This window comes from Daldinia decipiens, assembly GCF_022478715.1.
Source record: "Daldinia decipiens strain CBS 113046 unplaced genomic scaffold F4813scaffold_40, whole genome shotgun sequence".
Taxonomy (NCBI): Eukaryota; Fungi; Ascomycota; class Sordariomycetes; order Xylariales; family Hypoxylaceae; genus Daldinia; species Daldinia decipiens.
The window spans coordinates 204,245-221,124 of record NW_026054583.1 but is presented as its reverse complement, the minus strand read 5'-3'; the positions used below and the strand labels follow the sequence as shown (position 1 = coordinate 221,124).

General features: G+C 46.7%; 4 protein-coding genes across 4 annotated transcripts; 1 reads left to right on the top strand and 3 right to left on the bottom strand.

Moving 5' to 3' along the window:
* Positions 1-508: 508 nt before the first annotated feature.
* Positions 509-2,181, bottom strand: F4813DRAFT_372300 (uncharacterized protein). The gene has a single exon (XM_049244693.1). The coding sequence runs from the start codon at positions 2,009-2,011 to the stop codon at positions 833-835; it is 1,179 nt and encodes a 392-aa protein (XP_049096069.1). The 5' UTR covers positions 2,012-2,181; the 3' UTR covers positions 509-832.
* Positions 2,182-2,553: 372 nt separating this feature from the next.
* Positions 2,554-6,449, bottom strand: F4813DRAFT_372299 (TBC-domain-containing protein). The gene is made up of 2 exons (XM_049244692.1): positions 5,758-6,449; positions 2,554-5,691 (listed from the first exon to the last, which is right to left on the bottom strand). Exons 1-2 carry the CDS (start codon positions 6,193-6,195, stop codon positions 2,722-2,724), a joined length of 3,408 nt encoding a protein of 1,135 aa, XP_049096068.1. The 5' UTR covers positions 6,196-6,449; the 3' UTR covers positions 2,554-2,721.
* A 918-nt stretch (positions 6,450-7,367) lies between these two features.
* Positions 7,368-9,305, top strand: F4813DRAFT_235062 (Pkinase-domain-containing protein). The gene is made up of 3 exons (XM_049239960.1): positions 7,368-7,944; positions 8,028-8,661; positions 8,717-9,305. Exons 1-3 carry the CDS (start codon positions 7,758-7,760, stop codon positions 9,042-9,044), a joined length of 1,149 nt encoding a protein of 382 aa, XP_049096067.1. The 5' UTR covers positions 7,368-7,757; the 3' UTR covers positions 9,045-9,305.
* Positions 9,306-13,436: 4,131 nt separating this feature from the next.
* Positions 13,437-15,095, bottom strand: F4813DRAFT_393044 (uncharacterized protein; the record flags this gene model as incomplete). Its single annotated transcript, XM_049247361.1, has 6 exons — positions 13,437-13,532; positions 13,587-13,632; positions 13,690-13,984; positions 14,045-14,497; positions 14,555-14,640; positions 14,692-15,095. 6 exons carry the CDS (start codon positions 15,093-15,095, stop codon positions 13,437-13,439), a joined length of 1,380 nt encoding a protein of 459 aa, XP_049096066.1.
* Between the last annotated feature and the right edge of the window lie 1,785 nt (positions 15,096-16,880).

Below are 16,880 nucleotides of genomic sequence, written 5' to 3'. Positions count from 1 at the left end.
ATAATATTCATATTCTAATACCTCGTACTACCTTTTGTATAAAAGGCACCAATACCAGCATGTCGTTTATGGCCAGTTTCCTACGAAGCAAAAACCCGGCCGTCTATATACAGTATCATTTACATCAGCTCAAAGTTGTTGTATACCTTATCCGCTAGGTTAATATCTTTGATGTTAAGTATATAAATTGAGAAGGGCCTTATACTTGCGTATTTCTAGAGTCTTTGGTGTAAATGTCTAGGTTCAGGTGTTATCTGCATCGTAACCCTTGACAGCCCTAAGTTTGAATAACCCCCCTACTTCAAGTCATACATTAACTATTATCATATGATAAAAGCTTGCTTCTCAACTTAAAGATGTGCTTGTTGGATAATTAGGAGTATTCAAGATCTATCCGACCAGAGAGGACACAAGAAGCGAAGTGGAAGTTACAATACACCTACTAGCGAGTCCTCTACCTCGATATATTCTATTTCACTATATTCACAACCTCCTAATTCATCAAGCATGAAACTAGGACGTTTAAATTGCAACTCGTTTGAACCGCAACAATGTGGGTTGTGACTTGGGACATAATTATATGACCAACATAAATCAATGACTTCTCCAAACTATCCAACTACAATACAAAGATGATTGACTAACGTGTATTTAAACAAGAAATGTAGATCCAAAACACCCTTTCTCCAATTTCTTCGTATCTCGTTTTACCGCCCCCCCCCCCGGCTGGTGGTCAACTAGCACCCATGTATTGGCACACGTACGTGGTAGTGATGGAAATAGTATAAAATACACGTAAGTAGAATTACGCTTCCTTCCTTTCTTTCTTTCTTCATAGCTCGTCCCGGATGAAGGTATGGCTGCCGAGGACCCAAGACAGCGGCGTCTCGACGCAGAGCTGGCCGGTCGGGCTGGCGTACGTCTGGTAGATACCGTGGGATGTAGGGGTCTGGAAGCTGGCAGTGGGATAGGTGGGTGTTGCGTGGCTGGCGGGAGTCTTGTAACTTCTGTAAGTTTCATGGCTTGTCGGGGTCGCGTATTCGGAGCTGGTTTCGTAGTCCGTATGGACGCGATATCCGGTGCTCGTTGCGTAGTCAGTGTCGTGATGATCATCGTCCTTGGTTTTATGTGCATCGTTGGTCTTATATTTATCACCGTCGTCGTCGTGCTTGTGCTTGTGCTTGTACCCATCATCCTCATCCTCATCCTCATCCTCATCCTCATCCTTATCACTATGCTCCTCTCCCCCGCGGTACCCATCCTGGCACCACGACTCCGGTTCCGCTGCAAGGTCGACCTCCTCGCAACCCTCGGGCCAGGTGCTGTCGATATGGAACGTGGCGTACACCTGTCCCGAGCCCGGCATCTGGCAGTACCGCGCCCGCCCGCCGTAGAACCCGTCATCGTACCAGCGCAGATACCCGTTTTCAACGCTGAACTGGCCGGCTGCGGAACCCCTGCGCCCCGAAGATGTTGTAAACGGCTCGTACAGGACGTCCCGGCCCGTCATAAGGTACTCCCCACCGCTGCTGATCACACCGTTCGTTAAATCGAAGGTAGTTGCGTCTGTGCAGCTAAGTGGGTTGGGGGGCGTAGTGCCCACGAATCCCTTATCGTGGTGGTGTTTCTTGTCAGAATCATGGTGTTCCTTGTCAGAGTGATGATGCTTCTTATCAGAGTGGTGGTGCTCCTTGTCGTGGTGATGTTCTTTATCAGAGTCGTGGTGTTTAGGGTGTTTATTCTCGGTGTTTCTGCGACTGATAGGGTCACGCAGCGGGACGACAGCGAGCATGATAGGAGCGTTGGAGTTGGTAGCGCCCGGGATAGCTGAGTTGGACGGCATAGCATTCCCGGACATAACCAAGGAGATAGGAGACGACCTCATCAAGGAAACAGTCGAGGTAGAAGCACTCATAGTAGCTTGAGAAGAAGCCGAAGCCGAGTTGACCTGAGCCGAAAATACCAGCAAGCTAGTCGCAACGGCAGTTCTGACCTGAATCGACAACCCCATCGTGAATTTAGATGTTTAATATGAACAAGTCCTACCTTGGGCTGAAAATATTATAAATAAACGTCGGTAGATTACAAGAAAGGTAGTATTGGCTTAGTTAGTAGGGTGATACTCAGCAAAAGAATCGACTGGATGGGCGAATTTGGAAGTATTTGAATGTATTATTCCAACCAGCATTTTGTGTCTAGGATAACGTAAACAACCAAGGGGAATGTTCGATTTCATTACTAAAAGGGCGAGACTTGAATCTGGCCAGCCATGTCATTCCCTTATTGACTCAGATCTATCACCGTAATTTACTCTTAAGCTATCTCGCTGCCCTTGGAATGAGTTGATTTAACCTCCTAGGCTGGAGTTGAAGATAACGAGCAATAGACAAATAGGAAATTCCCCTTTCGCCTCTAGCTCATCTAGCATCAATGTTGATAATTTCCTCAATAGTCAAGATTAATAATTCATGTTAGCTTAGTTTTGAAGACCCGGATTCCTGGGCATTGAAGGGAGACCTCGCCAAATTCTTAGTAGCACAATGTTTCAGCTCGGTCAATTTGTTGATTCATTGAATTTGAATTACAGTCCCTGGTATAGTGGCATTCAGTTGTACATACACCTTGCGAACAAAGCAGCGGAAACGACGCCAAGACCCTCAATCATGTTCCAGACCGATACCCTAACTCCCTCTTGACCCTGTGCTAACCTCTACATGCATTTCAACCCTCAAACTCCACAATTCTCTGTGTTGTTGAACTGGAGGTTCTTGGCCTCCCTTCTTGCGTATCATTGGCATCAACATTCGACTGACTTTGCCCTTCTGGGCTCTTCGCCGCCCCAGCTCCCGCATCTGCTCCGTCCAATAGATCTCTATCGGATGATCTGACGCTCCTCCGCTCGGGATCTCCACCATATCCAGCCGGACGTAAGCCCTGAACATCCTCCTCTTCCTCTTCCTCCTCATCTTTCTGTCCGGGTACTGCATTCTTCTCCAATTCGCGCTGTGCTTCTTCCATACGCCGGCGGACTTCGGCGGCAACACGTGACGCATCTGTGACAATATTGTCTAGAACGCCACGTAGACTACGACCAGCACCTGCCATGCCTACCTGTGGAACAGGAGGGGGTGCACCAGTAGAACGTCCGAAGCTCATATTAGAAAACGTGGTTAGAGATGAAGCAGACTGGCTAGTAGACGTCAAGCTATCAGTGAGGTGTAATGAGGTAGGAAATGATGATTCGAAGAACTGTTCCAGTAGCTCGTCTGCAAGGACCACCATTCGGAACGTTGGCAAAGTTATATGCAGCGGATTTGAAGGATCTAGGGCTGCGTTGGCTTTCTCGGACTGGGCTTTGGATACCGCACGTCTAGCCTCGTTGTCGGTATCTGGCCTACCTAAAGCCGACGGAATTGCTTCTCCTAAGCCAGGCTTCTTCTTCGCGGGCTTGGGACTGTCTGGTGGACCTTCAAACGCAAGTAAATCTTCCTCTTCTTCCTCGTCATCTTCGTCATCGCCAATAGCAAATGCACTATTGTTGTCGCCCACTGGCTCCTCGATATTGGAAAATGATTTTCCATTATTTGTGATTTGGTTATTTGGATGATCAGGATCGGCATATTCAAAACAGCGCCGAATGAAAGCGCTCACGCTTCCCAAAAATCGCTCATTAATAGTACCCCCGATTGGTGGGCTCAACGAGCCACTGCTAGATTCACTTGGCCCATTCGGCGCCGGGGTCGACGCAGAATGACTTAACGATCCTTCAAGGCCACGACGCGAGAGGAATAAGAGCGCTTCGGATATTCTGAGTATGCCCTCTCGGTCGACTCTTCCATCGCCATCGTCATCATAGAGCTCAAAAAAGTATGTGATTGTGCCCATAATGTCACGCTTCCCCTTGATATGTGCGAAGCCCGTCACGACATTTTGCAACGTTAACGCCGAGCTGGAATCCACATCCCATCTTCGGAATAACCTCTGCATGAACTCATGATCCGTCGGCTCGGGGCCTCCTCCCCACGGTGAAAGTAGGTTAGGTTCGGATCGTCTAAACCCGCCAAAGTATGAGCCACGGTCTTTCTCGGACAAGTCGCGCCTAGGCGAGGCTGGAGCATCAGAGATGGCCCATTTAGACACGCTCGCTAGGAATTCCCGGAATGCATCGTAATCCATTAAGCTAGTACTGGGACCCAGGCCGACCCGACCCTTCTCGATGCCGTGGTCGCGATGTTCCGGGAATGCGTCAGCGGCTCTAGCTCGGCTGGCTTTAGCTCGAGCTAGTTGTTCTTGGATGATGTGATCTCGCTGTTGTCGTTCGTACAAGATCCCGTAAAATCTGTCATACAGGGCTCCTAGTTCGTCAGGGCTCAGTAATTTGCTGTCGGGTCCAAGATTTCGGATAGCAGTACGCTTAGCGAAATTCTCAATGTTATTGAGAACCGCATCCTTGTTCTTTAATCGTAAATCTTGGATAGTGCTATGAGTAACGCCCGAGAACTCTTTAAAAGCTACTACCATCAGTTCTTGGAACCTGTTGATAGCTCGTAGCTTTGGATTTTCTGACTTAGGATGTGCGGATTCGTCGAGACGCGAGAAATATGACTTTAGAACAGATATGAAAGCACCGTCGTCCGCAGCGTCTAATAATTCTTCGCCGTTGATCCTTAGAATAGCCAGTCCGACTTGGAACAGTACCTTAGGCCCCTCGACAAAGAAAACATCCAGAACCCTAAATGCAAAAACCAGGGGCATCGAGTTGATATACAGAGAGAGGAACCAGGGAAGAGAAACGACGGAAAGTTGTACATCGCTCTTAACGAGATGTTCCCACAGAATTGGCATCGTTTTTTCCACAAGGGCTTCAAAGACCTTCTGATCCAAGAGCGTACCATACATAGTAGAGGAGTAATACCCGGGAACTAGCCTATCGCACAATGCTGAAAGGAGGAAGAACGCTTGAGTCTCGGACATGTAAATTAGCAAAGCGGCCACGACGATATTCATGGCCTGGCAGTACCCGACGTCGGTGTTAACCCAGCTGTATGCTGTGAGAACTCGTCGTAGGCGGCTGATCCCATCTTCGCTCTGGAATCCCGGGTATTCGGGGAGACTTCGGTTTAAGTCCTTTTCTATTTCATCTATAGCCAACGACTCTTTCCCTTCGAACTTTGCGAGTGTGTCCACGTATAAGGTCGGATTTTCGAGTCGTAGATATAGAGATCCAGACGTTAACTCCCAGATCTCACCTCGGAGTCGGTTTGGGAGACCGACTCTGATCAGTTTATGAAATGTGGGCTGACGAATCAGGGTCGCATTCCGACCATTATCGCGAAGATACTCGGCCCATAACCTCATCTTTGCCCGATCCCTGAGCTTCTTCGGGTCGCCAGGATATCGAAATACCATACCTAAACCAGCATCAGGCGGGTTTATGTTCTTTTTATCCTCTGGCCTGAGAAGGTACTCCGAGTAACATTCGGACATAACCTTCTTATATTTCCCGACGCTACCGACCGCATTCCTTAAGCCTTTCTTGAGGCCGTCACAAAATCTTTCACATGCCGGACGGGATCCGGCAAGCTGTATAGTGATCCTCTGCTCTCTGAAATCCTTCTTGTCTTTTTGCGCATCTTTATCCTTGACCGATTCCTGTGTTATACCGTTCCAAGTAGTGATGGCGAGAGCAAACTAGAGTCCTTCAAGGTTAGCTCGAGTTGATACAGTAGCCGTAAGTGAAGAGGAATGCCTTCGTACCTGAAGGTTCTGGGTATTTAGGCGCTCGACCTTTCTGATAGCGCAGAGAGGGAAAGTAAACCCATTCCCACTAGGCCCGGCACCATGTGTCTGGCCGGTGAATGCGGCGGCACTCGAGGGGCTAGCGCCTTGTGAAAAACTGGTCGGGGTAGTCGAAAAACAAATATAGAACTCGGAAAGGTGCAGCTTGCCGACATAGTGCCAGCCCCGGTCACGTTCTTTATCACCCTGAGTGACGTTCGAAGGCGGTATGGTAAGCTCGGCGGGTATCTCGTACAGGGGCGTCTGGGAGCTGGGAAGTCGGAACTGATTCTGGAATAGAGAAGCTTTGGAGGGATGCCTGTCTGAGTTGGTCAGGTTTAGTCCTTGCATAGGATCAATCAGCTGCTGGGCAGCCGACTGAGCCTTCTGCACAAAGCTGGTGAGGTTATTAAACATGGTTCAAGACCTTCCAGCAGAGTCGAGTCCATGTATTTGTAACTCAATTCATTTCTAATAACGTTCGGAGGAGCAATAACGCTAAATAGGCCACGGAGATGGAACGTATGCAGAAAATGGAAAAGGAGCAGTCGTACTCGTCGTGAAGATGCTAGATGTTGTGTCAGCTGTTATCGTGTGTAAGTGTGTAAGTGCGTAGGTTGTTGTAAGGAGAGATGTTCCTCCGTGGGGTTGCTACAGGTTCAGGGATAAGACAACTGTGAGGTTACCTAAAGTGTGCCGCTCTGGCCGTGCCTTCAGCCTCTCCCGGTAAAAATGACCCTTCTATTGTGGCTGAAGCTCTAGGTTAGGTAGGTACCTACATACATACTACCTCCTGACCTTGAAACCCCTTGAAGTGGGGGTACTTTGGTACCTGAACTAAAGTACATATTCCGTATGTACGTACATTCAACTTACATCATCTCAAGCTTCGCTAATTTAATTGGAATTCCCCGATATCCCGCTGGCTTCCATATCCTCCGTCATAACAACCACTAACACGGCTAGACTCGGATCCTATTTCTTCAACCTTTCATCTTGTCGCATCACGTCGTTACCTAACATATATAGTGCCAGATACAATTAATACTGAATCAACCATATTACAATTGGCTGATGTTTGTGTCTCAAAGCCTCGATATGGTCTGTATGACCTAGGTAGAAGGGCAAAGATGATTGGTTGAAATGCGTGGGCGCGACGTCCTGCAACTACCCAGCACGTTCCAGCTGCTCTACGCATCCACGCAATATAAAGGGTAGTTTCCCTTCGCGGTCTAGATCAGACAGTGTTGGAGTCCACTTTTGGTCACTTTGGTTACTTTGGTCACTCTGGTCCACTTTGGTCCACTTTGGTCCACTTTGGTCCACTTTCATCACCTGCAACAATGGAATCCCTCCCCGCTTGGGTTCGTTCTACAGCAAACGTCATCGCTACAAGGCTGGAGATCGCATATGTCCCATTTGCTTACTACTTGCCTACATACCTTAGGTAACTTACCTTAAACCTAGGTACATGTAGGTATCTATGCAGCCCATTCCACTCCAGCCCAGCCTAACCGAATAACTACCAAAAACAAAACAAAAACAGAATTATCAACTCCGTTTTAATAACCCACCATCCTCGTCATATAGACTTTACCTATTATTACTTACCATCTAATGCGCTAAAGAGGCGGACAGCCATTGTCCTGGTCTAATCTCGCATCTTATCTTAGCACTCTCTTATAAGTGCCCTCTCTTATAAGTTTTTCCCTCCGTCCGTCAAGTCGACTAGGTATACATGTGCCGCCTCCTTTTCAACACGTTCGCCATGTGTACTCTTTGAAGTACCCAGCTTACACCATATATCCAATTCATGTGCATTGCCCTTCGACGGACGGCCCATGGTCAGAGGCGTCCTTGCTGCTACTAGAAATATTTTGCGCTGAGACATGGGTATCGTCTAATGATATCCGCCAATTGCGACAGGCAGCGTTTACCTAGTTGAAATATCTAAAGTACCCCAGATAAATCTTAAAGAAATGGCTGCTACCGTTGCTAAACCCGGCCTCATTCCACGGGTCATACAGGAACACAGCTTGCGGCCCGTCGCGAACACAGACACCAACAATGTTCTCCAGCCAGAAGCTGACGTCGATCCAAAAGTACCACCTCAACACCAGCGATTAAAGCTGAGCGACTTTTCCCTCGTGAGGACTTTAGGAACTGGTAACACACCCACCCGTCATATCGGCTATTTTAGATGCGCCAAGTGTTTACAGTATTTTCCATGCTGACCCTATTTCTCATAGGCACCTTTGCTAGAGTCTGTCTAGTCCATCCTGCCGGCGCTAAAGAAGACGACCGTGACAAGGTGTTCGCTCTCAAGATCCTACGGAAGGCCGAAGTTATCAAGTTGAAGCAATTAGACCACGTTCGAGACGAGCGTCGCATACTAAGCGATGTCGCTGGTCACCCTTTTATTACCGAATTAATCACCACCTTCTCCGATCACGATTCCTTATACATGCTTCTCGACTATGTCCCAGGTGGTGAGCTCTTTAGTTATCTACGAAGACATCGGCGATTCCCAGAAGAATGGGCCCAGTTCTATGCTGCTGAGATCGTCTTGGTACTCGAATATCTTCATGACGACCAGGGCGGTGTCGCATACCGCGACCTGAAACCAGAAAACCTCCTCCTGGACGGCCAGGGTCACGTGAAATTGGTCGATTTTGGGTTTGCGAAGAGACTCGGTAGCAGGGATAGTAGACCTGTTGAGACCTATACTCTTTGTGGTACACCCGAGTACTTGGCGCCCGAGGTTATTCAGAACAAGGGACACACCATTGCCGTTGATTGGTGGGCCCTGGGTATTCTGATCTACGAGTTCCTTACTGGCTATCCTCCATTTTGGCATCAGAATCCTATTGAGATTTACAAGCAGTGAGTACCGGGGAGTCGCATGTTTCACCGCCCCCAAAAGCTAATAAGATCACAGGATAATTGAGAAGCCCGTGCTCTTCCCCGCCGAACCCCCTATCTCGCCTAACGCGCAAAACATCATCCGTTCGTTCTGTACTGTGGATCGCTCTAGGCGATTAGGAAATCTCATCGGCGGTACTCGTCAAGTTAAGGAGCATCAATTCTTCGAAGGCATAGATTGGAATGCGCTTTATAGCCGGCAAATCAGGCCCCCGATACAGCCCAACGTACGGTACCCGGGCGACGCACAGTGCTTCGATATCTACCCGGAGGACGATGGTAAGCGGGAGCCATATACTAACGAACTGTCTCGTCAATATGACCACTACTTCGAAGGGTTTTAAAGAATCATGGATAATGAAATATCTTCCAACTATCTAGACGAGGCTATACGAAGGCAAGGCGTAATTTGCGGGGTCATTTGGCTACTATAGGTAGAGATTCCCAGCGACTTGGTTATGATGTATTTATGGGACCTACATTCGCACGATTTTCAGGAGTCTCGGTAGCGTTTGCTATATATACTATAAGATATTATGAGGGGCAGTCTGAGGGCCCTATCACGACATCTAGGATAAACTAGCGCATCGCGGGGTTCTTGTTCCCCAGCGAGCTATCATGTACTTATATACTACTACAGCGTGTCTATTTCTTACTATTTATTCGCGCGGGTTGAGTCGGTTGACATTGGGACCGCATTCAATATATAAACGAGACCTATAAATAGGCGATGCATGATTTAATAGCCAAAGGTAATTGGTTTATTAGCCGTATGTATTATATAAAATAAAAGGTTTATCCATCTCACTGGCTATTATTAGGTGCTTGGTGTAAATATCGAACACCTATTATACCGGTTTTTTACTTACCATATAGACCATATAAGGATGACGGTGGATTGTTTGTACTCATGCTCACTTAAAAATGGAAGACCCTTGGAGAGCACATAATTTAAAAGACGGCAGAGCTAATATAAAGAGTGTGGACATAGTTGCGTTTAGCTTAATTGTAAATCGCTACCCGTGAACATTTCTGATAATATATTGATGTGATAGCAATGCCCGTCTGTAGCCAAACCATGCGGCTGAAAGTACTAAAGCTACTAAATTAAAGGCAACGAGCTCGGAGAGTAAAGCTCATGACTTTATATCGTCGAGCCACACCAAGAACCTATGTTTCGAGTTCAAGCCAACACCACTATTGGTCGTAGCTTAGGTACCTAACCTACCTCATATCACGCTCTTCCCTTTCCCTCCGTTCGTTTCCTCGCCAAAGTTGACTCGTACCTTGCTAGGTGTATTCTACACGGAGATGACGAGATACGTCTTTTTTAGTAAAGAATTATAACTTATAGTGGTGATCTCTTGCGATAAATAACTATGTTAGTATAAGCTCCAGCCAAGCATTGGCCATCAACCGTGCAGTAAACGAGGCTTTCCCCCCGATCAATTCCACAACCGACTGTGTTCCCTCCTGTGAACTTTCTACCGGTATCTGTCTCATCGTCGTTCTCCGAACCACAGTACGTGATGCTGGTATCCGTCCCATCGATTACTAAAGAACAGTACACGCAGCTAGTATCGCCGTAGTACCCCATGGTCGACGCGCCCGGGAAATGCGTAATTTATGTCGGTGAACTCTCCAGAGAGTCCGATGCAGACAGTTAGAGTCAGAACCGTCGTCATGTCCTGAGGCATATGTTTAGCCGGCTTATACCGATATTGCTGGGAGAGGAAGGCCTCTATAGTCCATCCGTCCTGATCAGCTGGGACGTCATTCATAACGGCTGGAGGAGGTATTTAATAATTTGTATTCTCCTAGGCGCAAAAAAAAAAAAAAAAAAAAAAAAAGGGCAACTAGTTCCAAGGCTATCTCTTTCGTCTATGCTGGCCCCTTTGTCGAGGAGGAATTTTGATGTATCGTAGCTACTTGAGGAGAGAGCTGAATGCAACGGCGTTTTCTTTTCTTTATTTTTCTCGTCGATATCAAGCTCCTTTTAATGATAAGCTTCCTTTTTTGCCACTTTATGGAAGCTTGGTACAAATGTTGGACGAGGAACTCGACAAAGCCGGCAAGGTTGCTCCGAATCGCGTAGGATCTTTCCTAGAAGAAACCACACAGCCACTAAATGGCCCTTCGATAATGAATGTATGAGCAAATCCTTATTCTTAGAGGAGCCAACTTCTGTGCGCAGACACACCCTTTCAAGTTCATCCAGGTACCTCATAACTGCAACGGGGTGGGTTGGTTTTTGACTCCGATCTTCTTCAGCTGATCTGCCAACTCCCTCGTCTAGGAAGGACCGAATGATACTTGAGCTCACGCCGGCTGGTTTAATGCGGAGGGGAGGCTTTTCTTCGTTTATGACGTTGGTTAGTTCCTCGTCATTTAATGCCCCAGTAAGCACTTGAAGATGGCATGATGGAGTGCCGTCCTTCCATCCTTGTCAGCCAGCCAATGTCGCATATGCTCCTTGTTCACAAAGTCCTGCCACGAATAGAGAGTGGTTCAACTGAGTTGCAATAATCAATGGTGATTTTCCGTCCTTATCTTTTCTATCGAGGTCGAGAACCCCCCGACTGATGACATGCTTAAAGATTTTCTCGTTTCCGCCGACTGCAGCGGAATGCAGCACGGTCCTCTCGCCAAAATCAACCCAATTCCAGTCCACGTTGGAACTATCGAAACTAATATGTATCTATAGTTCAGAGAACGGAGGAACTCTTCTAGTATCCTAAGAGATGACTGGGCAACGCTGGGCCAAAGGTGGATGTCATTGGCAATGATGACAGTCTTCCAGTTGCGAGATGTCTGCAAGAGGATGCGAAGTAGGGCCCATAGAACATTTTCATTTGCCGCATTACGCGACGTGTAGTGCCGGAGATATAAGGGACAAATATAATAAAACAATGCCGGCCGCTGTGGGAGGATCCGATGGACAATTTCGATGATGACGACTCATCTAGTTCCTAATCTAGAAACAATGATTAGAATGGGGTCACTAGAGAGTGCTAAGTACGCTATAGGTTAGGGGCCCCTCTACCAAAGTCTTGCGGGAGGGTTTATCGTGTTCCTGCATTTCCTGCTGGTTCGTGACATTGTACCTCAAAGCGTGGTGGAAATAAGATACCGCCTTGCTCACGGAGTTGGCCAGCCCTGCTAAGACGGTGGACTTCCGGCCCTTGATCTTACAGCTTAGATACGACAGGTCATTCACGTAGACGTAGGTAAGTTCCCGATGCAATGTTCCGGCTGCCGCCTAGAACAATGTTGTACCGCACACCTTTCCCGTCCTTAAAGTCGATAACTGGATGTAAGCCTTTCACCGGTTCAGACTTGATCGTGTATCATTGACGAAGCATTAGCTTTTCCCTAGTGATTAATCCAGAAGATAAGAGAATTCTCGGTCTTAAGGGGCCAAAGTATACGGTAAACGATGTATAGCCATTGATTAACTATGTATCCATTCTGCACACTGCCGAGCCGCGAAACCAATGTTTCTCGCCCGGTTGAAATCTTGAAGACTTGAAAATTAATAGGATGCCATTGACTTCATCAACAAACGGAAGTTTACCGCGGGCGGACATTCCGAGATACGGACACATAATATGAAAAGCATATAAGTTTACAATGTTAAGATGTTGATTTAGTAAAGTTTTTAATGACTGGGCAAGGTCCAGTAATTATCAATATAGCTCAGTAATTACATAATCTCCACCGCAGTAACTACATATGTACCTAAAAAGGTTATAAGCGAAGTGAATAAAAAAGTCCCGTTATAATATACCTCATAATTTAATCCACGTGCATAAAACAAGGAGTTGTTCAGACAAGGGGGTTCAAACAAGATGAGCCGCAAGACAAAATAGGATTAGCGCAGCCCCTTATTGTTACCAAGACAGCTTTCTATGTACATAGGTTAACCAACAACTCGCTCCACAACAAAAGCGGTATTCTCTCCAAGTTCCTCGGTACTGACACAGTTTAGACACTTCATTTTCTACTAGGTTACTCAATTAGCCGCATCTACGTTAGGCAGGTAGTTAGAGTTACGAGAATAATTTCTATAACAATTGCCCCTGTTTGGAAGCAAACAGCTACATGTACTTCGTAGACTTGACTTATTCTGAGACAATGCGCTCAAGCACACGTAAAAGCAGTTGGCCCGTTTGAGTACCTAACCTAGACGAACCCGACCGGCCCGTTGCGGATTACTTGCATCCGCGCTGAGATCATATTAATCATATTACATTACATAGGTACCTAGGTAGGTTGGGTATCTTAGGTACTTATCTTGCTCTAAACGTGCGAACCAAGATTTGCCGGCGCATGGATTTCACCAACACCACTACAGTCTCCAAATATTGCTCAGTCACAATGCTCAAGATTAAATAATGAATTTCTGAAATGTGCTTCCATTCCCTTCTAGCTGTATGACCATCCCCACCCCCACTTCACTTCGTATAAAAAAGAAAATAGATATCAGGGAAATTAACCAAGCTTCATGATGATATAAAAATGTACAGTCGGAGCTTGGTTGTTGATCATTAAAAAGTATTTGTCATGCGCCCGACCGCCGGGACTCTCTATCCTGCCACACACAGCGTGACATTACACATCAACGTCGGACTTCCTGCGGCAAAACAGAGAGCCTACGAATCAAAAACTCCAGTACATACCGCTCGACAGCGAACTGCCATGCTGTTTCGAACACTACCCCCACCCCCAAATTTCAACTATGCCGCTTGGCAAGTTTGAAGTTGCGCTTGGCAATCCGAAAGTTTGAAACTAGCACCAGCGTTCGCTGCGTCGCTGCACTTGTTGTTTTGTATCTACGTAATGAGTTAGCAAAGTGAAGAATATATCCAAGGTGCAGAAATACTAACATCGCAGGCCCTCTGCTTAGCAGCAGCTTCGTTCACAAATGTGTTCCTGAAAATGATAGGTCAGCTGGCTGTGCTTATACCGAATCTGGGTCACTGAACTCACCCGTTAACAGCAAATGGCCTACTAGCATCTCCGGAGTTTGTTACACTCGGAGCTGCGCCGCCAAGGTTCTTAGTCTGTTGGGTTTTGCCGTTAGCATTACCGCCAGCACCGTTATTTGTGTTCGAATTACTTGAGCCTTGTCCTTGGCCTTTGCCACCATTCCCATTGTTGCCGTTGTTTCCATTGGCGGCGTTTCCGCCGTTGTTGCCGTTCGCGGCATTGTTGTTGTTGTTGTTGCCACCATTGTTACCGCCATTGTTGGCGTTATTGCCACCGTTGTTACCGTTACCACCAACTGAAAAAACAATTAGCAAATCCGGAAATATACACACCATAACAATGTATCGAATCTTACCAGTGAACTTATTGCAATCATCTTGGGCACCACGTTGGGCAACAGGCATAAGGACAGGCTGATGGTTTGCGGATGAGAACATGGTGCATACACGGTAGTTACCAGCAGGTAAACCACCGGTAACAGTAGCCGATAAAAGTCCCTGACCATTACCCGCATCGTTGATACCCTTGAAGAAAACGAACTTGGTGGCGTCAAGAGGCTGAGTAGGGTTCAAAGAGTTGCCCATGTCTTGAACTGTAACGTGGGTATGGCCAATAATTTGTCCTTGGCCATTCAGATCCTGAGGCGCAGAATAGTACGTGTTGGCGGCATTCGTGAATGTACCGGCCTGAAAGTTCTGCACTTGAACCTGAATATCAAAGTCCTTGTTGGCCTGGATGTTGTCGTTGTGTTTAGGGTTGATCAGAACACTCGAAACCATCTTGGTGGTTGCGGGGATTTTACCCATGGCTGGTTTACTGTTAGCAACTATTTACCATATCAAAATATAGGCAATAGTTTACTTACGGATACCGTTACATGAACCCTCCTTCACTTGAAGACCGTTTGTCAAAGTCTGGCCGCTACAGAAGTTGATGAAGTTGGCATTGTCACTAGGTAATGTTAGTTACTAACACCATCCAACTTGGATTTCAACAACTTACGTCTTGGACGCTGATTCTCCGTCTGCTGCGTCTGGGTTACCATCGGACTGCGAACCGGTCTGGATGGCATTTTGGTTCAACGTCAACGAAGCCTGGTTGTTATTGTTACCGCCATTGTTATTGTTCTGGTTTCCGTTGTTCTGGCCATTATTGTTGTTGTTGTTGTTCTGATTGCCTTGGTTCTGGCCGTTCTGGCCATTGTTCTGACCGTTGTTCTGACCATTATTCTGACCGTTGTTACCGCCCTGGCCACCTTGACCAAAGTTGCCACCACCAAACTGTCTAGCACTGAGGGCTCGGGTCGCTCGTCGGTTCATTATCTGGTCGAACGGGCGGTGAATAGCTGAGGCTTCGGCAAAAACCGTAATGCCTAGCAGGCCGATGAGAACACTCTTGGCATGCATACTGAATAAGAGTACCTGGGCGGATCGAGCGCGAGGGACAAGTTCTTTTCACTTCCGTTTTTCTAGTCGTAAGAATGGAAATGGTAAGATCCAAAAATGGTTCCAGACCGTTTTCGAATTAGCTGAAAGGAGTGGTCACAGACAACACTGAAATGAATTGAAATGGGAAATGTCAAATGCTGTCAAAAGAGAACGAATGTAAAAGACACACTACCAGCGTATTCTAAGTGAAAGAGAAAGGAATGATAGAAACTCGACAGAGAATCCGAAATGAGAATTAAAAGCTGATGATGGGAATAGAAGGCATAAAAAAAAGGCGAGGCCAAGACATTTCCTTATTATATACTCCACCAGCAGGGTAGACAGGCCCCTCGGACAGATTGTGCCTGGGTGCTATGGAATCAAAGGCATCCGCAACAAACACTACATCATGTTCCCATGTAGAGGTTCCATCCCCAGGAGATGTATCCACAGTCTCAAAACGCGAACGGGGATGGCAGGGCAAAGAGGATGTCGAGGATAATGACAGGACCTTGTAAGGTGCGGAGGCAGGGGTATGGGATGGTCGAATCTCTGGCCTCGCCTTGGCAAGACCCCACCACCGCCGAAGCAATGTGTATGTACGAATGCATGGGGGAGGTGAAGCTTCAATAATCCTAGTTCGAAAAAAAAAATACATTACATACCTACCTCATACTAGTACACGCCGTAGTTCCTTAGAGTCCTTGATTTCTACCTCTTTGCGAAGCGAGCTAGCTCGGGATAAGGCTGTGTCGACTAGAAGATGTATCACTGATACATACATCTACCATCTTAGCGACTTGTTGACCTTGCACTTCCTACCTAATGTATTCCGTACGTTAGGTACGTAGCAACTCATATTCATCTACTATGTAGTAGTATCCCGTAAATGCTGTAAATGCTGTAAATGCTGTCTTACTACGCGAGCACTGCTACGTATAAGTGGCCCAACTTGGGATGACACGAGGAGAGTTTAGTGAAGGTGATTGCGCCTATTCAAGCTATTGATCAACCTATTTGAGCATCATCGACGACACGATACAACGAACAGAACCCGCTTGGACTATAGGGCATTGCTGAGACGAATCTCGGTTGCCTTATCCCGTGGTATGTGAGGTAGGGTATAGGGGTATAAGATAGGGTAGGATAGGGTATAAGAGATGGAGATGGAGATCTGGCGCAATCTATGGGAATTCTCGTAAAGTTCCATCAAAGATTAAAGATTGAAGTTGAAGAAGGGGAAGCGCTAAGACTTCGGGGTTCAGTTAGCCGAACAGCTGAAGTGGTCCGGGCTAAGCGGGTGCATCTGGCTTTGCGGCTCGATATGTCGCAAGTCCCGCATTATTTCGGAAGAACAGCCAATCAGCGCAAGTCTAGACCCAGTAGATCAGGCACCTCATGTTTCGACCCCTGGTCGCATTCTGAAGCAAAACATACCGACAGAAAGAAGAAAAAAAATAAGCGCGGATCCATTTGTGCAGTCTATCAAGCTTCAGCTACTGCTATGTACATAGCAGAGTAGTAATTGTACAAATTAACTAGGCACTACATACTACATACTACATTACATACTACATTAATTAGGTACACTACGCCGAAATAATACCTAGATCTTCTTTTAGCGATCCATAACCTTGGATGACAGATTTAATAGTTAAGCAAAATGATCACATATCAGCAAGGTCTTAGATTGCCGATCCCTTGGCATTTTATAACCGGAAAAGCTTTTTTTATTGTTTTAGCATACAACGCGAAACGAGTCCG

Coding starts and splice junctions, on each gene's coding strand:
- F4813DRAFT_372300 (XM_049244693.1), bottom strand. CDS start 2,011: ATGGGGTTGTCGATTCAGGTCAGAACTGCCGTTGCGACTAGCTTGCTG.
- F4813DRAFT_372299 (XM_049244692.1), bottom strand. CDS start 6,195: ATGTTTAATAACCTCACCAGCTTTGTGCAGAAGGCTCAGTCGGCTGCC. Junction 5,692..5,757: donor TAAATACCCAGAACCTTCAG/GTACGAAGGCAT, acceptor GAAGGACTCTAG/TTTGCTCTCGCCATCACTAC.
- F4813DRAFT_235062 (XM_049239960.1), top strand. CDS start 7,758: ATGGCTGCTACCGTTGCTAAACCCGGCCTCATTCCACGGGTCATACAG. Junction 7,945..8,027: donor CGTGAGGACTTTAGGAACTG/GTAACACACCCA, acceptor TATTTCTCATAG/GCACCTTTGCTAGAGTCTGT. Junction 8,662..8,716: donor CCTATTGAGATTTACAAGCA/GTGAGTACCGGG, acceptor ATAAGATCACAG/GATAATTGAGAAGCCCGTGC.